At 38.2% G+C, this 23,820-nt stretch overlaps 2 protein-coding genes across 6 annotated transcripts in view; both read right to left on the reverse strand.

Annotated features, from left to right (window-relative positions):
• Positions 1 to 455: 455 nt before the first annotated feature.
• Positions 456 to 10,116, reverse strand: rpia (ribose 5-phosphate isomerase A (ribose 5-phosphate epimerase)). The gene is made up of 9 exons (XM_066679015.1): positions 9,796 to 10,116; positions 7,496 to 7,556; positions 7,358 to 7,413; positions 7,196 to 7,255; positions 6,726 to 6,790; positions 4,314 to 4,382; positions 3,963 to 4,104; positions 2,860 to 2,959; positions 456 to 2,127 (listed from the first exon to the last, which is right to left on the reverse strand). Exons 1-9 carry the CDS (start codon positions 9,988 to 9,990, stop codon positions 2,030 to 2,032), a joined length of 846 nt encoding a protein of 281 aa, XP_066535112.1. The 5' UTR covers positions 9,991 to 10,116; the 3' UTR covers positions 456 to 2,029.
• Positions 10,117 to 11,674: 1,558 nt separating this feature from the next.
• Positions 11,675 to 23,820, reverse strand: part of slc4a11 (solute carrier family 4 member 11) — a 63,378-nt gene continuing 51,232 nt past the window's right edge. For 4 of the 5 annotated variants that reach the window (XM_066678870.1, XM_066678869.1, XM_066678866.1 and 1 more), the window contains 7 exons: positions 23,506 to 23,719; positions 23,307 to 23,413; positions 22,533 to 22,698; positions 20,747 to 20,920; positions 19,818 to 20,013; positions 18,005 to 18,174; positions 11,675 to 14,662 (listed from right to left, as the gene is read on the reverse strand). In XM_066678870.1, the coding sequence (XP_066534967.1) occupies positions 14,596 to 14,662; positions 18,005 to 18,174; positions 19,818 to 20,013; positions 20,747 to 20,920; positions 22,533 to 22,698; positions 23,307 to 23,413; positions 23,506 to 23,719 (1,094 nt within the window). In that variant the 3' untranslated portion in view covers positions 11,675 to 14,595. Of the gene's footprint in view, positions 14,663 to 18,004; positions 18,175 to 19,817; positions 20,014 to 20,746; positions 20,921 to 22,532; positions 22,699 to 23,306; positions 23,414 to 23,505; positions 23,720 to 23,820 lie in introns of those variants that run through there. The other variant, XM_066678871.1, reaches the window with a different exon arrangement.

Below are 23,820 nucleotides of genomic sequence, written 5' to 3' on the forward strand. Positions count from 1 at the left end.
TCGTATAGGCTCTTGCTCTGAAAACCAAAAAAAAAAAAAAAAAAAAAAAAAAGGTAGGTACAGCTGAACCTTATAGAGATTTCAGAAGAAAAAAAATGCAAACAAACGGAAATGTATAAAATAATTAAACGACTGGCGAATACTGATAAAAATAATTAGCATATTTAAATAGGTTTATCGGCAATAACAGTGCCACGGATATTTTCCATTTCTCGCACAATATCACTGACTTAATATAAAGTTATTATGAAAACAAAAAGTAATTTACAACATGAAGCAGTAACAAACTTGACCTTATATATGTAGGACCATAAACATGTCTAGGCATGCTTGTCCGTTAAGAGCAATGTGTTGTGTTGCCATCTTGTGGACGTCAGAGGTAATACATCAACAAAGCTACAAAGTAATGATGATTTTCAGGCGATAAACCTGAAGAACATTTAGGTGGTGGGAAAAAAAAACAATCTTGCTTGGTTGGTTGGTCCTCTTTTAATATAAGATTGTTATTCACAGATGTTTAAGATGCCACTTGTTCATCAGAACCCAAGTCACAGTAGTACTTGTAAAGAAACATAAGCTGGTGTTGAAATACTACATAAACCACAGTTCACAGTGACTTTAAAATAAAGTCAGAAATCACCTGTATTAAAAGAGCCGAGTGTGACTAAGATAAGGCCTGATGATGGGGTTGGACAAGGTCACCAGAAACTGGTGCTGTTTCAAACCCGTTTGCAGCCTGCTGATACAGGCATATTATATGACCAGACAAACTGGGTCAAAATTCAGCCAATTAGCTTGTGATCCCCTAAAATGTAAATAAATGAATTATGTTCCAATGCTGTTTCCCAGTGACAGCTCATCATGTTTACAGGGAAAGCCTCTGAGCTTCTGGGGGCATTATGTGGTCCAAGTGTTATGTTCAACAGCATCATACATCAAATAAACAGTGTTAGAAATCTTTCTGTTCTATTCTAGCACTGTTAATGCACAGTGTTTTTATAATTGACAATTTTGTTTTTACATTTTTCCTCTTGGATTTCAAACTGATGAATGTGTGAAACAGCAGTGCAACTGCAAACTGAGGTAAACATTTGTAAGAATGACAATTAAATACATCTATTCAGTGAAGGTAGTAGAAAATACCCAAAAGTTAACATAGCATCTGGGGGGAAAAAATCCATACATTTTAAGCAGATTTACCTGCACCTTTAGTTCTATTTTATGTATCTAGCATAGTCTCATGCTTTGGTTCAAGTCAAAACAAATGGCTTCAAATATAGAAAAGAACATCTTTTTCTATAACTGAAAAAATATGAGGCACAAAACATGAAAATTCATCCAAGAATCGTTTTAAAATGAAAGTGTGTAAAGACATGCATTAATGACAACAATCAATGTGTGGTTCACACACAAAAACACCACAGAAGGCAAACAGACATTAAGGGTACAAGCCATGGGGCCATTCTGCAAAGTAGGATTTCTGGTAGCAAGATATCTTATCCCAAATCTGAAGACTGTCCAATACGAATGCCCCTCAGCTGTTCTTCTAATGCACAGGTTTATAACTGAGAAAGTCTATTTAGTGGAATCTCCCCCTGGTCAAGCCCTTCACTGGTAGCATTCACTCATTCAATCGTTGTTGACAAATTTAGTCCCAGACTAGGCTTAATCTGTCTTGCAAAGCAGCTCTGATTGATCATGTTACATTTCAAAAGAGTGTATAGAGGCCAAGCTGATTTAACAGCTTTAGATTTACCCAATGAGGGAGGTTAAACAGGAGGATGAACAACACTTAGGAAAGCAAAATCAAACAAAGCATAACATTTTAACCCAAAATAGCGAGTGTGAATATGTTGCCTGTCAAACATACAAACCATTATATAACAGGAAAAGTTGTTGTCTCTCTCTCTCAGCAGGAGCTATTGTTAATCCCAGTTGACAGCACTCTAAGAGCTGCATGAGTGTGTACTATACTGGCACTTGTGGTGTCAGGCTGGTCTTTGCAGCAGGAGAGAAAAGGCGTTCTCCTTCAGTTGACAGGTGGGTCTCTGGTCTTCACACTTCCATCTTCCATCCCAAAGTAAACCCGCTCAGCCATCCCTACAAACAACCCAGTCTCTACCACACCTAGAAACACAGACAAGGGCGTTCCAACAACTCTCAGAGTCCATAGTAACAAAATACAACTGCAGATTTTACTGCTGACAGTTCATTACCATGAAACTGAATTAAAGCAATGAAAATTCTTACAATTTCCTGCTGTTGCTGTAGAATTTTTGCTTTAATTACAAAATGTATATCATTAATATGTTTAGCAAAATATTTATACCCCCCCCCTTGGCCTTTCTGTAGATTAAACACATTGTAAAAATAGGAATACATAATATAAATTAAGAATCAACAAATTATTATTAGGGAGTTAACATTCTTCAATTGAAAAGCATGTGATGAGAAATCCTGCCACACGATTACATGTGGAAATCTAATTCCACCAGTTTTTTCCATTAAAAATATTAGTAATTTTTCAGATAAACATCTTAGTTGTTTATTGGTAAATTTTAAAGCAACATTTTTTAAATATCAAACATTAAAAGGGGCACATAACACAACCCTTATCCACAAAATAATGCAGTTCATTTAAACCTGTATTGTTTGCTATATTTCACTTTTGTGTGTTGATGGGCTCCCAAATGTCACTTTTTTATTTTTATAATATACTGTATGTCCCCTTTGAAATACAATTTTCATTAAACCCCTGAATGGAGAACTGGTTACTGGCTCTGTTTGTCAAAGTAAATCATGGTTAATATTTTCATAGCCACAAGTAGAATAAAAAAATTAAGCTTCAGATGAACTGACCTGGGATCATTTTGATGGCAGTGTTGACCTCTTTCCAGTTCTGAGCTGTCTCAAATTTCCAGTCAAGTATAAAGTTGCTGTTATCAGTCACCACAGGGCCCTGAAGCAGTACACAGAAGCAAGTGAATGTCACGGACAGCCTTTGGGACACAATCTTTTTTAACAGATAACGTCAGAATCTTTGGCAGAACCATCCATTCCTACCCTCCTAAAACCAAACATTTCACTTAAGACTGCTGCTCACTTCTTAGAATAGAACAATAGAAATGTGTGTAATGTCTTGTAGTTTTCAAAGGTTTGATGATTTGTAGTGGCAAGAGGTCGTATACTAAGACAGGGCTGGTCTCTGTCACTTGCGCCTCTCGCACAACTCAATTAATCTGTCCTCCATTGTAGAGCTCCACTATACGCATGGACACACTACCAGTTTACTACAACGACTTCCTGTCTTTACTTTTGCACTGTTTTCATTGACTGTTGATGGCACTCATTCAGTTTTTAGTTGCTGAAGAGTTCACATTACTAGCTTACCAACAATTATGGGTCAAAAATAAAATAAATAAATAAAAATAATTTGCTCAGACCAGTCTGAAATGCAATTTAGAGGCAAAATAAACGTGAGCCCCTCCCACGATACCCATATTTCCCTCCAACTGCACCAGAATCCACAGACAAGTGCCAGCTAGCACAGCCTCTGTCAGACTGGAAATCAGGAATAAAATAAGGATAAAAGTCACATAACCCCAGTTTTAATCATCCAAAAAGTGTGAAATAATAATAAATGCTCAAAGAGAGGTAATTTTGGATTACAGTTCATCTAGCCTACAATTATTCTAGCTACACAGCTCTACTCTAATGGGCTAATGTCTGAGAAAAGGCCCCTCTTCTATTAACCTGCAAAATATTCTCTATTAAACATCTATTAACCTGAACAGGGACAAATTCACTGTCATTTCTAATACATGGATTTTTATAGCGATCATCTGAAAATCAATCAGTACCAGTGTGTACACAGCTGATCACAACAGGATTGCGCTCCTCTCCTTTACATTCAGAAGGGTCATCACTAGAATTATTTGGCACTGATTAACATGCCCTCTTACCGCTTTACTGATGGCCATTCTCAGCGCAGCTTCCCCTCCGAAGCGGTGGGCAATTGCCCTGGACACAGGCACATAGGCCATGGGGATCACTTCTATAGGCACACCTTTCTTCCACTGCTGCCCAAGAACCTTTGAGTCCTTCCTGTTCACAAAAAGGAACAACGCTCAAACACTGATTAGCACTAATGTGTGTGGCTATGGACAGAACCTGCACTGAGTATAACAGTCTCCATCTAACACTAAGAAACAGTGACAGTGTTAGTCATAAGTGTATTGATTTGCACTTAAAATACAAGATCTGTCAATACACATTAGACCTCTCCAGAGCTAGATGCACAAAAACATGCTTACCTGTAGTCAGCAATGACAATGAAGTGTTTGGCACAGCCAGCAACAATTTTCTCTTGAGTCAAGCATCCTCTGAAGTCGTTGAAATGGAGGAGGAAAAAAAACCCATTAGAAGATAAAAGAGCTTGATGTATTTTAAAAATTATAAAAACCTTGCACTCTTGATGCCTGAACTTTTACATTTGTCAATGTTTATAGATAACTGTATGTCACTGGGGTGGCATGGTGGCGCGGCAGGTAGTGTCGCAGTCAGACAGCTCCAGGGAGGTTGTGGGTTCAAGTCCCGCTCCGGGTGACTGTCTGTGAGGAGTTTTCTCCCTGTGTCTGCGTGGGTTTCCTCCCACGGTCCAAAAACACATTGGTAGGTGGACTGGTTTCCAGAGGAGTGAGTGTGTGTCGCCCTGTGAAGTACTGGCGCTTCCTGCAGGGTGTGTTCCTGCTTTGTGTCCAGTGATTCTGTGTAGGCTCCAGACCCACTGCAACCCTGAATTGGATATTTTAAGTTTTCGTTTTCTTTCTCTCTCTCATATATATATATATATATATATATATATATATGCTGAAAGGAGGAAGTATCAAAATGCAGGAGTACTCCCAGTCTATTTCACCACTTACAACAGCAGCACAAACTTCTGCATGAAACTGTTAAACTCAGAGGTGCTGTTGCTACTGTTCTAAAGTATTCACATCCCAGTACAGTTCCCCTAAACCAGTTCAGACATCATTGCCTTATGAAAAGTATGAAGTTGCATGGTATTACTAAAGAGGTAGTATACGACATTGCAAAAGGGTATGCTCCTGTTTCAACAGTAGAGAAAAAGAGCTCCAAAAGGCTGATTAAAACTCCTGACCCACGATACCAATTGTCCTGTCGCAATTACTTTGCACAAGAAGTGCTGCCTAACATGTACATTTAAATCAGACAGACCCTTTCCAACCGGCTCACGAGAGGAAAACATTTGCCTTGACGAGAGATACCTGTGTCAAACCTGTGAGCCATATTTGTGTGTGACTATCCACTATTGAACACTGGGAGATTAAAATGCGTGTCTGCAGACGAGCTATTTCCCAGAAGTCCACATTGGGAGCACATAGCCGAAGCCTTTACACTGTTCTTAAAAGCACCTTATTAAAAGACACTGTAGGTCTGTAAATAAATAAAACCATTTGACATGTACTTCATTCATTTTGATAATAAAAATGTTTTTCTGACATCTTGTTTGCTTTGTTTTACAACTGAATTTTTTTTCAGTGTACAATAATGGGGGAAAAGTATTAAACACACATGGACATTTGATTTTCATTTGAATATTGATGAGGTGGAGCTAACACCAAAAACTGAATGTTCTGTTTTTAAATTTTTATAAAACATTTTTTCATTTTTCACATCATATATCGTATATCACCATTCAACTGAAATATATTGAGATATGACTGATGACTGAAGGAATTATGATGGAATTATTCATTCATTCTCTGTAACCGCTTATCCAGTTCAGGGTCCAGTTCCATGTCGCGGGGGTCCAGAGCCTACCTGGAATTATTGGGCGCAAGGCGGGAATACACCCTGGAGGGGGCGCCAGTCCTTCACAGGGCAACACAGACACACACACATTCACTCACACACTCACACCTATGGACACTTGAGTCGCCAATCCACCTACCAACGTGTGTTTTTGGACTGTGGCAGGTAACCGGAGCAACCAGAGGGAACCCATGCAGACACGGGGAGAACACACCAACTCCTCACAGACAGTCACCCGGAGCAGGAATTGAACCCACAACCTCCAGGCCCCTGGAGCTGTGTGACTGCGACACTACCTGCTGCGCCACCATGCCGGCCCGATGGAATTATTATTATTATTATTTTATTTCATTCAGTCTATTTACATGATGTACAGGAGTACATACTGGAGGAAGCCCTTTGGTGAAATCTGCTTCACAGGAAACTGACTTTTTATAGAACAAATAAACTTTTTGGTATTTTTCCTCTGTATGTTTTCTGTTTACATTTTAATAGCACAGCTATAAGTCTTTGTTATGCAGGAAAATAACATTATTTTATTTACTGAGTATTATTATATAATATATGCCAATAGTTGATTTTTGAGCAATGTCTAATATACATCTACAGCTGATGGTTTATAAAAGTTCCTGTGTGATATTTGGGACATGTAGCTTTGACTCAGAAGTGCCTTTTTGTTATTATCTCATGAACTAAAAAATAGAGATATTATTTTTGGTCCATATCGCTCAGCTCTTTTAGATACTTTTGACACATAGCAAGACTGTGCAGAGGTTTGTAGGTTAAGTAATAGAAATTTGAACTGTACACAAAGTGATGATCAAAAATACTTCGCAAATATTACATAGTGAATGGTGTTTTTGGCCAACAGATGTTCTCATCCTACTTACCCGCCTCCCTTAATCAGAGTGAGCAAGGCATCCACTTCATCAGCACCATCAATCGCCACATCCAGCTGACAGACACAAACACACACCTCATTTCCTCAACTGCACATTAGCTAAAGCTTTCAAATACATTTCCATATTCATCCCAATTTTCAGCAGTGTCTGAATGCAAAAAGGCTTACTGAGGTGTGCTTGGTGGTCAACAACAAACATATGGAGCAATATAAAGAACCATAATCAAAAAGATTTAAATCTCTGGTTAGCAACTCTTCCTAAAGGGCTACTTTCTTGCAGATTTCATGTTCAAACAGATCTAGAACACTTCACATCTAATTATGGGCTTCTGAACTATGCTGATTAGATAAGGTCAATTGAACTTGGAACTGAAATTTGCATGAAGGCAGGACTCCATGACCACTGATATATATCCTTATCTAACTGCTGACAATCTTGTGTTTTTGTGATTTACTGACCTCTGGGTGTCTGTCTAGGTCTGACAGAGAGAGACCATGCTGCAATATCAGCTGACGTGCCTGATGAAAAGACCAGACAGAAATTCCCCTTTTTTATCACTGTTATCAAAAAGATCAATGCTAACGTCTGCTTCTGAGGACCACCCTCAAACACACACTTACCTGGAAGGACGTAGGGACACACACAATGTTCAGCTTCTCTTGCCTTACTCTCTCAGCTACAACAAAATATTGACAGTTTAGATCTTCAAGTAAAAGCCAAGTAATTCTAAAACAGTAAATAGGTATACAAAAACTCACCAAGCCTGTCCACAGCATACACTATAGTGGAGCCACTACCCACTCCCACCACCTGATTATTCTGTATGAAAGAGAAGATATGGGCATGGTTATTAGGGACAATCTATAACATTCTGAAGTCACCTGTAGATCTTTTACAGCATTATGTTCACATGAATAAAACAGTTTTTTTTGTGATTTTTACAATTTATCTTTATGTTGAATCAGAGTTCTCTTATTTTATGTTCCTCTTGGTCACTCCCCTACAGTGTGAGGCTTACAATACACATCCATTTGCACTTTATCCAATTCATTTCAAAAGGTTAGGTTTGCAGAATCACAAGGTGCTTGGCGGGTGGTGGTGCAGATGCAGATTCAGATTCATGCTGTTGAATTCAGATTCACCATGTGGTGAGAAATTTCAGTAAAGTCCAACTTAATGCAGATGAGTGCACACCAGACTTTTTCTGGTTCTTACTGGAGCAGATTTTTTGTTTTGCTTTCATGACACCACAGGAATACGCACAAGGTGAGCAGAGCCATGCATGTGTTGGAGTGTGGAGAGAAAACAGAGCTAGTGAGGTTGCTAACTGAACCCAAGGGACTGGCCACATATGGCTTGGTCCAACAAGTCACAATACCAATTATTTTGGGCTTAGGGTAGGGTTTGTGGGTTGCACAGTACCCATGAACCAATGGACACCCCCCTCCACCACCCCACCCCACCCCTCCAAGCAACTCTGGTGGATTTTTGGCTCCTATGACCCATGGAAATTGAAGAACGCTGCACTGACCGGCGGGCTATGCATGCGGGGCCTCCTGAATTGAATTCCGATATAAATTCTGCCAGTGTCCCTTGTGTGATCGCACAGACAATCCTCTCCAGACATCACTGGTCATGATAATTTAGCGTCCATGGACGTCCACCGCACTGTCCACTGTGTATGATAATGCCTTCTGTGACATATTCCTAGTAAGCGCAGTCATGTGATTTGTTTTTGCCATAAACTAAAACCATTTGTCTGGTTTCAGTGAACAGCACGAATGTAAACAGATGAGAAAAACAGATCAATTTATCTTACACAGAGCGTCAGCTGCAACCCATGGGTCAAGTTGTCCCTCTGTGTTCGAGTTATGTCGGAACTGGGAAATACTAATCCTTCCACTTGTAAATTGCATTGGAATGGTGGACAAAGTCGTACTCCCACTGGTAAACTCGGGATTATACATGAGGTTACGAAATGTGACACGTCCCGACCTTTTACCTCTTCCCCTGGAGAAAGTGTCAATATTCATTTGAATCGTCTCATTGTGTAAGTTTCTGTAGTCAAATATTATGATCAGATTTACTATTACTCATGAAGGTGTTTAGTTGTTATTTATTGATAAATCACTTTTTGGAGACATGTTGCATACAGGGGGCGGACCTTCATCCAAGCGCCAACAACCTGGTATACAGCCTTCCGATGAGTAACTGAACGCAGCCTTAACACTTCATTAATTTACACACAGCCATCTTATGATTTATCACTTTTAATACTTTTTAAACAATAAGTCTTTTTCATACAGCCACAGATTAAGCTGTATCAGAACATATACTCCCCCGTAAGTTTGTTTACATTTGATTACATCTATGCTATTTCGTCTTATAAAATGTTTTATGAATAGATCCTGAGTGGAGCTAACGTTATATTAGCAACAGGGCTAATTAGTTTGCTAGCTAACGCTAACATTCCCCTTTTCGTGCGATACACCGTAAGCTATATAATGATAATCTTATTGCAAAACGAGGCTTAAATTTGCCTTCCACCAACGTCTCCGTTCCACCTTAAATGATGCAGTAGTTACGTTCTGGAGCAGGTAGCTCCTGTGCTATTTAAGGTGGAACCAAAAAAATCGAGTAGAAACCTGGCGTATGAGAAGTAAGCTTCAGCTTCGTTATTTCTCAACTACAAATACGTACGTAAAGACATTACTTGTTAGAACCGTTCAGAGCGACATTTAAAGCAGGGTCGTAGCTAATGTGGGCTGAGACCCTAAGGCGGGTAACGTTAACGTTCAGCCGGAGACGTTATAAATTAAGTCTATATGGACTTTGCATTAGTAGATCAGGGAGGGCGGTTTACTTAAAACGTTGACCTTGTTTCTTCACTCATGCTCCATTTATCAGCTCTATTTCCCTTATGCAAATAAATGTTGAGGAGAGTTAACATGACAGGTCTCCGCGGGACACAGATAAACACTGTAACCTCAGTGCAGTAGAGTACCGTTCGGTTTTGTTAGCGGTCAGACTGTGAATGGACATGCAGTTATAGTCTCACCTGAATGTGGTTGTCTACCGCAGCGTATGCCGCTAGTTTCTTCGCTTCTTCTGCCATCACCGCCGCGCTGTATCTGCGACCGTTCGAGCCCAGCACGTGTGTCCAGAGTGGAGTGTGGGAGGAGGAAGAGGAGGCGGGGGGACACTTTCTACACACACCCCATATTAACGACAATAGCGGAGCTCTCACACTCATCGCACACAGACTAAAACACACGCAGCTGAAAGTGAACCCCACGCCTGTGTTTAGTCAGCCCCCAAACCCCCCTTTATACCGCTGTCAAAACTGCGTTTACCAGGCTTAATCTAAACGATCCCTAAACTCTCGAGCTGAAATCATCTGCGCATGCGCTGCTCCAGATTGACATCTTCACCACTAGAGGTCCCACTTTCACAGATCAGCGGATATGCTATATACCGTATGGCCATAACAAAATGACCTTGTTTCTACACACACTCTCCATTTTCTCAGCTTTACTTCTCTTATAGGTGCACTTTGTAGTTCAGAAATGTCAGACTTTATTCCAACTGTTGCTCTGTATACTTAGTAGCCCCTTTCACCTTGTTATCAGTGGTCATCATGACCAGAGTGCAAATTTTCTCCATGCTGTAAAGGCAAAAACAGGTGTGTTCTTTCTCTCTGTGAATGAAATCATATTCAAGTTCTAGAATGCAATTTCTCATTGTTCAGCACACAGAATATATGTGGCATTTTACATTGCTAATGAAACCTCACTCCAACACTGGAAATGAAAGGCAGACTATCAGCTAAAGTCAGTTAGCTATGCTAACTTCAGGCGAATTTTAGAAACTACATGATGTTACCATTCATTCATTTGTAATTGACACAATCAACTTCAGGAACCCAGAAGGCAATAAAGTGTATTAAACATGCTTTCTCAGCTACTTATACACTGCCTCTGACTGCACAACGGGAACCTTAACGAATATGCAGCCAATTGTTGAAGTGAATCAGAGGGAAGATGATATATGGTATGGTCCATTTTCCAACTGTTTATGTAATATTCACAGTCCGCAGCAGTTAATAACCCCAGCAGGGTGTAACATGATCAACATTGTAATTCCCTTGAATAAGAACTTTAGCCAAATTCCATAACTGTATATAAACAACAGAAAATTATATTAGTTCATCTAATGTTTACTTCTGCAGTGCATGGGCGAAAGTATTGGAGCTACCACCAAGTTTAAGCAAGTGTATTTGCCTTAGGCAAGTCAGTCTGTGTACTACAATTATATCGTTGTAACATCAAGGCATCTTTAGCAAATACAATATCGAACATTGTATTTGAATTTTAATTTCATATCAGAAATTGTCTTGAACCTGGAATATGTGTATTCTTAAAGACACACTCTAGTGACACAAGTTTTTAAGCTTGTTAATGCCTATATGGTGTTGTTAATGTGCTAGCAGTGGTATCTTGAGTGAAATAAGCATTCAACCCCATCGCTGAGCACTTCTGATAGGAAATTGCAGTGTTACAAAGACAAGGCGGCGGAGTTTTTTTACATCATAAACCTAAGGAACTGATCCTACCACCTTGTGGCTGCTTTTGAGTGACAAATGAGGATGGTGGGGGTGTGAATGGAGGTAGAGGCAGGCTCTAATTAAGTATTCATAAATGTACACATACTGAACAAAGGTGAAAGTGTAGTGTTACATATTAAGCTAATTTTAAGGCTTTAGGGATTTTTTCCTTGGAAATAATATTAATAAACATGAGTAGTTCCCATAGCTATTTATCTTAATAAAGTTTATTTCCTGTGCTCTGTAAGATGGCTGTGGTATCAGAAATTAAAACCCTATAATCACTTGGAAAGCACACAATTAATGAAAACAGACATGTATCAATATAACTCTTTATTTGGCAACCAGCTTGAAATGTTCTAGTTTTCAGTGTATAGCATTACCTTTTTCAAAATCACACAGTCCTTCTGATAAACATTTATTTTTTTACATATTGCAGTTTACAAATTTAGCTTATCTGCTTGACAAAATTATTTTTTTGACAATGAATCTGTATGTGTTATATAAAAATCTACACATTTTACATTCATTGTTAGAAGAAGAAAAGTTTTTTTTTTCTCTTTTTTGTTTTTTGAAACAATATTAAACCAGCACAGAACATAACTGTCAACATATCCAATCCAGGTAAGAATAATAACAAAATAAAGTAAAATACTTCAATATTACAGTTAAATACTGAGAGAGAAGTCCAATGATGTACAGGGAGGAGACTGTTTTTCTTTTCTTTTCTTTTTTTTTTTTAATACACCAGAGGGCACAGCTCCTGAACTACTATAATACTGTCACAGTCTCAAAGGAGATAAAGAGAGAGGAAAGAGAGTGGTGGGAATGGCACTGAGAAGTGTGTTTTTGAGGAACTAATGGCCTAAAACAAACAAACAAACAAACAAAAACTTTAAAAACATTTGGATACCACTCTCTTTCATTCACATTCTTGTAAAGCTTAGAAAGAGATAATCATATTCCAGTCTTTTCTTGCTCTGCTTTCGGTCACATGCCTAAAATCCAGCCATTCATTTCTATATCTGCTTCTCCATAATCTAACAACTTGCCCTTTCACTCATTTTTAACAGACACTGTATGTCCTAAGTATCCAGACACCCCCTACTCACACACTGCTTGTTTAATCCACATAGCACTGTTAATAGAATAAGAATCTCTGGAACAGCTGCAAATGAGCCTAAGGTGAAGTCCAGTGTGCCCAATGTGACTTGTCAGCTAGATGGATATAACCCCCCCCCCCCATCCCCCCCCCCCCAAGACTGGGCTGTGGAGCAGAAAAAGCACCATTCAGTACCTTTGGGATGAGTTGAAAGGGCATTCTAATTAGGCATCATCAGGACATGACTTCACCAATGCTCATTTGGCTAACTGCAATCAAATCCTCAAAGAAATGTTCCATGTCTAGTGTAAAAACTTTGAGGAAGAGCAGCAAAGGGAAATACCACTGATGTGAAAAGCAGGTGTCTAAATACTTCTGTACATATAGTGTACCTGTGTAGCTGTGGGTATTAAAGCACATTTCTATACAGCCACAGCACTGTTCTGTTTAGTGTTTTTCAATGCTTTAATTTGGCTCAAATCAATGTAGCTTTACATCTCACTGAGTTCAGTTACAGCCAAGAAAATAAGGGAGAATACTGAACCATGACATTTTGTTTTCGTACAGGCTTTTAATCTGACAACATTTCCTTTCTCTGTCCTTCTCTTTGGTGGTTGTGCCACTCTGTCTCTCATTTTTTGCTCTCTCTCTCTCTCTCTCTCTCAGTATTAGTAACACAGTTCTTTAAGATTTGTGTGGGTAATTTAGGATTTGAGTATGACTCAGCAATACTGGATAAGGGGCAAGTAATGAAGTTTACAGCAGACAGCTGCTTTAAAATATTAACTTTCTGAGAATTAAAAATTGTTGTCTAGCTATAACAGAACAGGAGAGATCAGCGTTTGAAGTCATCTGTGAAGAGCTTGCTAGCTGTTCAGCCTAAACACACACATTTGGAAAAGGCTGCAACTTTGTGTACCTTTTCAGAGATGGATTCATTCAAAGACCCCCCCCTAGATATAGCATTTATAGATGCTTTTTCTGTCTTTAACTGTTAAAGAAATGTGTGTTGTTTTTATAAAAGCCATGCTTTATTAATTTCAACCATATACAGTATGAAATAGGGCCAGATTAGATTGTGTGAGTGCCAGCATGCTAGTCTGTTTATAAATACATGCCTATACGTATTTGTGTTTCTAGGTTTGGGTGTGCGTGCATGTGTGCGTGTGTGTGTGCTTGTCTGGCTGCATTTGAGATCGGAGACAGTTTTGATGTTCTGTGATGTGCAAAGCTTAAATGGTAAGACTTCTGTCTGCAGAGAGTAAGGTCTGTGGGAAATAGCTCTTCTTTGACTTTAATCTGGATCACAGCAATCCCTTATCCCTGAAGCATCGGCGCTAGCATTACATTCTGAAGACGTCACCATGTATCCAAACTAGAAATATATCAACCTCAAAAGAAACATCTCTCTTAGAAATATCTAAAATATTCTTATTCTATAACACTGTATTGCTATGAGACACAGTATCCAAGCAGGGTGCATGTGTTCTTTTGGTCTGTGCTGACTTCATCAGTACTCATCAGCAACGGCATTGGTATGTCTATGGGACGCAGTTTGAGTTCACTTGATGCATGAACTGATGATGGACAGAATACACAGAGGGTCGGCTGGTTTGTTTTGCTTGTGTAAGTGGTCAACATCAAAGAGGTATTGCTACTGATCGATCCACTCGTGTCTCACTTTCAGTCACCTCTCATGCAATATCAGAAACACAGTGAGATGAGCTGAGCAGTGGAGACGCTCTTTATTCGTCGCAGTGACTCAACCACTCAACATTGTCCCCTTCATGTGCGTTTCATATGTGAATTTATGTGATGGTATCATAAATCAAGTGATTGGTCCACGTAACAATGTGCAAGGACATCAAATAAACCAAAGAGAGAAGCTTTGGCATGGGAAAACCATGAGAGAAGCAATGACTGACCAAGATCAAAGGTCAAACAGTCAGACAAGAGTGCAGTCTGCCTTCTTTGTTATCTCTCTCTCTCTCTCTCTCTCTCACACTCTCTCTCTCTCTCTCTCACACACTCTCTCTCTCTCTCACACTCTGTGCTTCACCAGAGTGTCTGTTGTTGACCACTAGAGTCCCAGAGTTTTGCATTTCAGAAATACAATTCCCAGAGTCCTTTTCTTGGAGGTGCAATGTGCATGTTTACATGTGCTGTGCGTCCATGATGTCCAGGTATTTGGCGTCAATGATCCTGGGCAGCAGACAATTCCTAAGGCAATTACAGTGAAATTATTATAATCACCAAACAGTCAACAGACACAAGGTTGCATTATAATAGCTCGTCACAGTTATTTAATACACTTCTAGTGTCCATGGCAATGTCACAAAAACGAACCCTTGTTCATCAAAACTGCATAAAAACACCCATGCTTTAAGCCAAGAAATGGATTAGTTTAATGAAAACTGGAGAAAGTGGATGAAATATAAAAATAAAGACAAAGGTGAGACATTAGCTCTATGTGCTATAAAGACGTAATGGAAAATATTGGAAATACTAATGTATGCACTTGATCTGTAACCCCATCAGTCACTACCCCCCCCCCCCCCCCCCCACAGAGTTTTTTTTATAATTATCATGCTTGTTAATATTTTTCTCCACTCCCTCCCTTGTTACTGTTATTGAACTGCACAACCCCCCACCCCAACAGATTTGAGTGTACTGAATGACTGTCAACCTATTTATTCAAAATCATTGGTTCAAACTGGAAATGTAATTTGGGTGCAGTTGATGAATCTGCTTCAGAGCGTGAAATCAAGTGCCAGACTCAAATACATATTGTTTTCATGAGGCAAGCACTAATTTAGTCAGATATTTTAGTATTGAGCCTGTGAAAACAGAGAATTCTCAGGCCAATGAGCCAAAGACTGTTTTGTAGTTTAGGTTTAAGGTCCCTTTGGTGGCCTGATATTATAAAGTCAAAATTACAATGACTGGAAAAGTGAAATAAACAAAACTTTAGATTTATTTAAGTTATTAGAATGACGTGATTGTGCAGTGTGATAATATTCCTAAAATAATATATTGTAACAATGTTGCATTGCAGTGTATTAGATTTTACTGCATTAAATAAAGAGAAAACATGGCTTAGGTGTAGTGTTTATTTCTATCGGTGTACATGTTAAAATAACTACCTATTTAACTGCAAATCAATTAAAATACATTTTACATACTATAGCATTTAAAGCTGCATGTATTCCTGCTACATGTACATTTGGCCGTAGAGATGCACCAAAATATATGAATAATAAATCAGTCCATGAAATATGCGTTTGTTTTACAGTCAAATTTGACCATGCATTACCATGATGAATGAGGGCCAATGTCTTTTGACTTTGTACACTAGAGAAATGCAACAAAAATAGCATTAATATGTAGATTAATATTCTGTTGGAAATTGCACCTTGTGTGTTATTATAAACGATACTGGCTGAAAAGATTCCCTGCAATAAGTCCCAATCATGGTGAAGGTCAAGGATCTTTTCAAAATTCTGAGGGACAAAACTAAACAACATGAAAACAGGCAAAGCTACAGAGCTATGGCAAAATCTTTAAAGCCACTGTTCAGTTATTTATACGTATATAAAAATCTATGTTTATCTTAAATATATGCCATGGAATAATCATTTATCCATGTCATATTGTATACATATGTAATTATAATAATTTAATAGTGTTAAAAAAAATCAAAGAAGTCTTTATCTCTTTATAGGGGCAGCCTTGGCCTAATGGTTAGAAGACTGGTCGTGGTACCAGAAGGTTGCTGGTTCAATCCATCACTAAAGTGCCCTTGAGTCACCCTGGAGGGGGCGCCAGTCCTTCACAGGGCGACACACACACTTACACATTCACTCACACACTCACACCTACGGACACTTTTGAGTCACCAATCCACCTACCAACATGTGTTTTTGGACTCTGGGTGGACACCAGAGCACCGGGAGGAAACCCACGCAGACACAGGGAGAACACACCACACTCCTCACAAACAGTCACCCGGAGCGGGACTTGAACCCACAACCTCCAGGTCCCTGGAGCATTGTGACTGCGACACTAGCTGCTGCACCACTGTGTTATTATTATTATTATTATTATTATCATCATTTCATCAACGGCAGCAGGCAATTAAACTGTAGGTTATTATAAGCTATATGCGCATACATTACACCCCCCAGACATTATTCTGAGGACCTGTGGCTTGAATTCTAGCAGGGCACTGGCAGTAAGGATCAGTGGGCTGTAGTGCATTTCAAGAAACTCATATCTGGTAGTCATTTGAATGTCGTTCATATATATATATATATATCACTGAAGAGACCTGTAAAATGTTTCATTAGAAATGTCCCACTGAGAAACCCCAATACAGTTTTAGAGGTTGAATGCACTGGAAGGCAGTCGTCTTTATCGGTGAGTGAGGTGAAACTATAGCTAACTCTGTCTAGGTCTGTGGAAGACCTGTCGTCACATAAGCCAATTTAATTTCTTCCAATCAAGTCCAACAGAAAAATACTGTGTTTTGTTTTGTTTTTAAATCTCTCAAAAGACAAACTCCTTCATTATTCTCTCATTGACCCTTCAGAACAAATTCTCCATAAAACCTACTGATCATGTTTAAAAGAAAATTATGAAAATGACTGGATAGTGGCTTTATAGTCCTTTAACATATATACATGGGGAAAGCCCACTGAGCCTCAACTGCCAAACTCTCTAACTAATAAGGAGTGTAAGAGAAAAGCCAGTAGTCACTAGAAAAGGGTTGCAGGATGAAACCAACAGGAACACACTTACACAAAGAACAAGCAATAAAATGTCCCACAGTCATCTATGTACCCATGCAAAACTCAAATCTGACACTGGTCTAAAACCTGTACCTGAACACAGACAATTCAAAACACTTTGGTTAATTATATGGCCAGATAAAACAGACATAGAACATGTATGTAATAATTCAGCTTGTAACATTTGGTCCAAGGGGGTTGCATATGAACCCAAACAAAACATGTCCACAGCAAAAAACTGATGTGAGATCATGAAGATATGGGCACTTTAGTGAACAACTCAACAGGACAACAACCCCAAATATTAAGCAAAAATGACTTGTTTCTAAAAATGAAGGTGCTTGCATGGTCTGTCTCAAAACTCATTTAAAACTCGCAATTCTTTGATTGTGAATCCAACAGAGAGATTCTCATAACCTTGGTTTATTAAATATCTGCAAAAAAAGGAATGGGACAAAACTGAACCACGATGCTGCAAAAAGCAAATTACTTTTTAATTTAGATTTCTTAAAACGGTTACTGCCAACAACAGCTTTGCAAGATGTCATTCATTTGTGGTGTTTGATTCCTTTTTTTCCTTACAAGATTCAAATGTCATAAATAGTAATTTAAGCTAATAAATATACAGATCGTATTCATATTTATTAGCAAAATAGCAAACAGCATGTGTGGGTATAGTAAAATGGCACACTAATCTTATGTTTCCCCTCACTGTCTGAATGTACAAGTGAGATGTGTATGTGCATGTGTAATTTGCACATTGAACATAACAAACCTGATAGGTATGAGGATAAACATTAGCAGAGGGAAGATCATTTTCATGTACGGGAGAGGGTACATCCCAAACGTACAGAGAAACAACAGCTGCACCATCTGAAGGAATGTGAAGTAATGGATTTTCCTCTGCGGCACCCTCCGGATGTAGTGAGTGGGAGGGTAAGATGTCTGTGAGAGACAGGGATAGATAATGAAAGGAGAGTATGAGAGTTGCAACATGAACATAATGACATGTACTAAATTCTGAAGAGACATATGGAAGCATATCAGTTTAAAATGAAAGTCAAAATACATTAAAAAAATGCAATACCAAATCTGAATTGTAGTTTCCCCACTGGTCTCAAAATGAATATGAAAATTAAATAAATCTATCTGCTTTTACAAATAATACTGCATTGTTATTTAGACTCAGCGTTAGGCACATTAGCCTAAACATGAAAATGAAAATGCAATGTGTACATTGGCAATGGAACCCAAGATTTTCCCCTAATGTGCACTTTTGGTCTCAAAATAAATATAAAAATTCAGTAAATCCATTTCCAAACTCCATCATGGCACAAAAAGTGGCAAAATTCAAATGTAAAAAGTAAACAGTGCCTCCTCCCTGCATTTTAATTTTTTCACTCATGTTAATCAACTTATCAGGGTGGGATTTTAGATTGAAAATATACATGGTGCTGGAGGGTACATAGATGTGTTTACAGTGAATAACATGATAATATCAATAAGCCCACTTCTGATGCTCACTGCATGTTTATACATGACACAAGAAGAAAGTTTAATGGGTAGAGTGAAAGAGTTTTATCAGACTGGAGTCATTAATATACTTTGTTTTGAAAGCAAATGTTACATATAATTGGGAAATTAAAATTCATATGTAGGATTACATTACCATTTTATTGATTAAATTTTCATTTTAAGGTTGATATGCTTCCAGAGAGACAGACATCCAATACTATACCACAGACTAGGTTTCATTCATTTTATTGCCAGTCAAAATGGCAATTCAGCCCATTTTCTGTGTCATACAAAAATGGCATATATTTTTTTAAATATTAAAATATTTTCTGATTGTCAAGATGCAAGTAATCCCTAACACATTTGATGATATTGAGGTTTGAACATTACAGTTTAAATATTTAGATGCAATATCTTCAGGAATGTAATAATAGATACAATATCTTCAGTAAAATATTCCATTTTCTCGTTTAAATTCTTTGTAAAAGCACCTTAGGCTACTAACTACAGTGATTTGTTGTGTGTTGGCCAAATAACACTAACATTTCAAAGCTTAGTGCTTTGGAAATACATACTGAAAACCCATAAGCCAAGTTAAGCATGAAAACAGAATAGATCCAAAGTGTTAGTTAAATTCATTTACAGAAGGTCTTGTTTTTTCAATCCTGATGAGTAAGCATTAAGGTGGATAGTGTGACAAATCTATGGTAAATGGATCATTTTATAGGAATGTGCATAATAAGCGATTCCTAATATTTCGATTGCACATACTACAAAGAACATGATCATTGTAAGGCCGAAACACTTCACTACCTTTTTTTTTTCCAGATTTCCATTGAAGACAGGTAGAGGGTGCTCTTGTGGTTTGCTTTTTATGTATAAGACCCACAGACCGCTCCTTTGAGCACATTCATAAAATGCCTTCTGTGACTTCTATTTGCCCTCTTGTTAGTAACAGCATGAAAGAGACACAGCTGCTGAGCACTCCATCAACACAAATGCATTCCTAACTCTCCAGTATATGAATTTACATTTATTTACACACACATGGTCCAGCACACATTCATCAATACCTGCTCCTTGAGTAGCAGTGCCATGCGGTCGCACATCTGGTTGCCGTCGATGGACGTGAGGGCTATGTAAAGGAAGAGGCCATAGAGCACAGGTTTGGGTATCCACTGCAGAGGCACAGGCAGCAGGAACACACTCACCCCAATTAGGATATTAGCCACCAGCGACGTCACTCTTGTCTCTTTCACACTCACTATACTACACACAGGGACACACATAAACCAAAAAAAAAAAAGCATTCAAAACCAACCGACTTAAAAATAATGTTAATACAGTAGTTTTAAATGAGACGTTCTTTATATAAATATTCTCCACTTTTTAGTCTCCAGTCATAAGTCACTGGCATCACGTAAAAAAGCAGAAAACGTAACATAAGCTAAAGCCTCAGCTGCAAAGTATAATTCAACAATTTTCAGTTCATTCAGTTAACATTCTTTGTCCAGAAACTTGTATTTAAAGTACACACACAGGTGTTTCGAGCAATTTTTGTGTTTATTTATTAAAGCAATCCTAAACACTTTCACTGATTTTGAGGTGTGAGCTCTGGGGTGGCCAGTCCATTGTCTTGGAAACAGAATCTTTGATTTGCAAATTAAACATCTTTAGATTTCTCAGGTCTGAAGGAAGAATGGATCTCTCTAAGATCAAAGCTTAACTGTCATTTAACTTCTGTTAACAAATATTTATCGTTTTACTCCTGTTTGAACTGAAAATAATAAAACCCTAGTTTTCAACTGGAAATGAATTAATTTTACAAAGCAGCGTATATGGAGTTTTATCAAAATGTGTTTAAAACGTATTATATAGACACATACCCTACTGCTTTTTTTTTCTGTGTAGGACCTAGATTCTCTGTATGGCAGCAAGCGCTGGCAATTACTGAAGTGTAAGAGTGATACAGCTGCAGAACAAATATATATGTGTTGCTCACGTCTCGTAGAGATGTCCTCCTTCCACACGCTCCTCCACAATGGCCAGCTGCCGCACGTGCAGTGTTGAGTGAGGGAAAGCAGCGTGCATCCATGGCAAGCCCAGCACTGACATCAAAATATTAATGAGGCCAGACAAAGTAAGGTCCCAGTGATACGCCGTACCCTTGAGTAACCTACAGCAACAGGATGCCCACACAAACACACACACACACACACACACACACACACACACACACACACACACACACACACACATAGAAAACACATAATGGTTTACACACATGCACAAAACACAGATATATACATGGTAAGTTCCCAGTGATACGGTGTAACCTTCAGCAACCAACATGAAACACAAACACGCAAATACACACAGAAATGCACACAAGAAATATAGTTATGCACAGTAGCAGGCATTCAGGATCATTCAGTAAAGTACAGCCAATACGCATTTACATCAACTTCAATGAATTGTTATTCACAGAGGCACTGTTCAGCAGCATGTTATACCCTTCAGTGACCTCCAGCAAAAAAAACAAAAAAAAAAAAAAACACACACACCTCAATCATTAAGATCAAAAGCTTTCAGCACAAAGCTAAAAAAAATGTAAATATTGTAGCACTGCGAAAAACATCTACATATTAATAAATGTGAATATGGAAAAACATAAGCAGCAAGCAAAAAGTTTGAATTTCAATGTTATTTTAGTGAAATATAAAGAATTCAGCTCCACAATAATTCAGATTATCCACAAGGGGGCGTATTTAGCACTCAAATTACATTTAGCTTATTAAAAATAATGAAACCCGTGCATGAATCCAGCAGAATTTATTTGATGCAAAATAATATATATATGAAGCTACTCTTAAGCTAAGGCACTGATGTACTAGAAATAACAAAAATCATAGAAATGAACATACTGGCAAATTATAGCTTATATTTTCATTTCATTATACATTGCTTTGCTTTGTTAAGTTCATATGATTTGATGCACATGTCAGTTCAACTTTCCACAGTACCACTGCCCTGCCATTTTATATTGCATTCCAAAAGTGAGCTGTAGTTAAGGTTGGTCTTTGAAAGAATTCCCTTGAACTTTGAATGCTTCTCTTTGTATTACAATATGAAAAAATTGGCTGTTGTATCATCAGAAAAAGTTGGTCTGTGAAATCTGATCAAAAACACAGCTGAGATAAACAACAACAAAGAAAGTATTATTGTGAGAAATGTAATGGTAACATTACATAGGTAACATTAATAGGCAACATACACATTTGTAACAGTTTTAGAATAGTTGAACAGTTTAGCTTGCAAATCACACATACAAATAATACACTTTCTTATACAAATACTCATCTGAAAAATAGCATACTGCATATTTTTCAATACATTTCACTGGCATTTATGAGCAGTGTGTTGTAGATTTTTCTTACTGCTATTTACTTGAACTTTCTTTGGGTTGAATGCATGCACAAAGGATTATGGGCACCAGAACACTGTGAAGCCTACCCTGAAAGCATTCTTGAAAACATTCAGAATGTGAAAGGCATTTCATGGCTGTATTGGAGGGATTCTTTTGACTGGAGAACACTTTGATGAGGAATTGTTCTACAAATGCAACCTACCTAAACCACAGACTAGTTTTTTTAAACATAGTTTTTTGCTTCCAAAACACCTTATGCCACAGTCATTGTGTTAGAGCAGGGAATGCACTTCATTGTAAAGGACAGAGAAGCAGCATTTTAGAAGCTGTCTCTGCTGAAGACACTTCATTGGCAGTGTACCTGTTCTCTGGAGCATTGGTGAGTGAGACTACGATGTTCTGATCAATGAAGATGAGGAGCGCGAGAAGAAAGCCCAGGCCCATTGCACTCAGCACACTGGCTCCTGTGAGCTTTTCTAAAGGGGCCACTCTGAAGACTTGACCCTCATGGTAATCAAACACGGGCACTGAAACATAAATGCCATACACATACATTACAGAACACAATTCAGATTTGTATTCAGCCTATGCGCAACATAAAATAAATAGAAAAGAATATATGTGATTCCTTTAAATGAACTAACCCACAAATTCATTAACTAATTAATTAACTCATTAAATTCATTTGATTTATTTCTTACATAAGTTTTTTCTAATTAAGACAAAGGTAGAAATGCAGCTGGAAGCAGATTCAAAGCACAAGCCCTGAAACGAAATATATTTTGTTTTTATTTGAATTTTATTTGAATATCGTGTGAATTTGAAATCTTCACAAAAAGTCTTTCTGTCTTGAAATTTTCAGAGAATTTAATTTGAAATGCAACATAATTCCTTACATTACTCACTGTTATCAAAAACTAGCATATATAAACACTTAAAATTGTGACAATACCCCTTTATTTGGTCTACTGCAGAGATTTTCTTTATTGTAGAATAAATATATATGTTGTTATTACCTTTGAAGTATTATTGAAAACAAAAACAACTCAACTTCTGAGGGTTAAAGATCAATAACGTTTATGTATGTATGTAGGTGTGTGTGTGTTAGTGGAGTCTATACAGCAGCCTCACTTACAGCCAATGTCATTGAAGACATAGGAGCCTACATAGGAGAAGATGAGCACAGAGATGGGCAGAGCACAGTCTGACAGAATCTCCCTCATCTTCGCATGCAGGAAGGGACTGCATACATCAATAAGCGTTTTAAAACACAGCTCACTATTAAGTCAACAACAACGTGTGTGTGTGTGTATTCATGTGCAGATATTCCTTACCTTCTTTTAAACTGGTAAAGTGTGTAACCAACCCACAGGGTGCCCAGCATGAGTAGTAAGCAAAGGAGTGGACGTGCTCGTGTGCACAGAATAAAGGATTCTGGAAGTGATCCTGTCAAGTTCATCTCCCCTGCAGACATGCCGTTGTTTATTCGATTCAACTCTTCTATGCTGCCATTGGCCAGTGTCGGGGCATGGTAGTATCTATGGAAGACTGAAAAAGATCGTGCACAAAGAATTACAAGAAAATAAACTTCCTGTCAAGGTTGGGAACACCCTGCCTTCCTTTCAAATTTGAATGTTCTTACAGTTATT

This window comes from Hoplias malabaricus, chromosome 8, assembly GCF_029633855.1.
Source record: "Hoplias malabaricus isolate fHopMal1 chromosome 8, fHopMal1.hap1, whole genome shotgun sequence".
Taxonomy (NCBI): Eukaryota; Metazoa; Chordata; class Actinopteri; order Characiformes; family Erythrinidae; genus Hoplias; species Hoplias malabaricus.

What these genes read in the sequence shown, in the direction of transcription:
- rpia (XM_066679015.1), bottom strand. Translation starts at nt 9,990, where the DNA reads ATGAGTGTGAGAGCTCCGCTATTGTCGTTAATATGGGGTGTGTGTAGA. An exon ending in ACCTAGACAGACACCCAGAG is followed by an intron (nt 6,791 to 7,195) that starts GTCAGTAAATCA and finishes TGTGTCTGTCAG; the next exon opens with CTGGATGTGGCGATTGATGG. An exon ending in ATTGTCATTGCTGACTACAG is followed by an intron (nt 4,105 to 4,313) that starts GTAAGCATGTTT and finishes TTTTGTGAACAG; the next exon opens with GAAGGACTCAAAGGTTCTTG.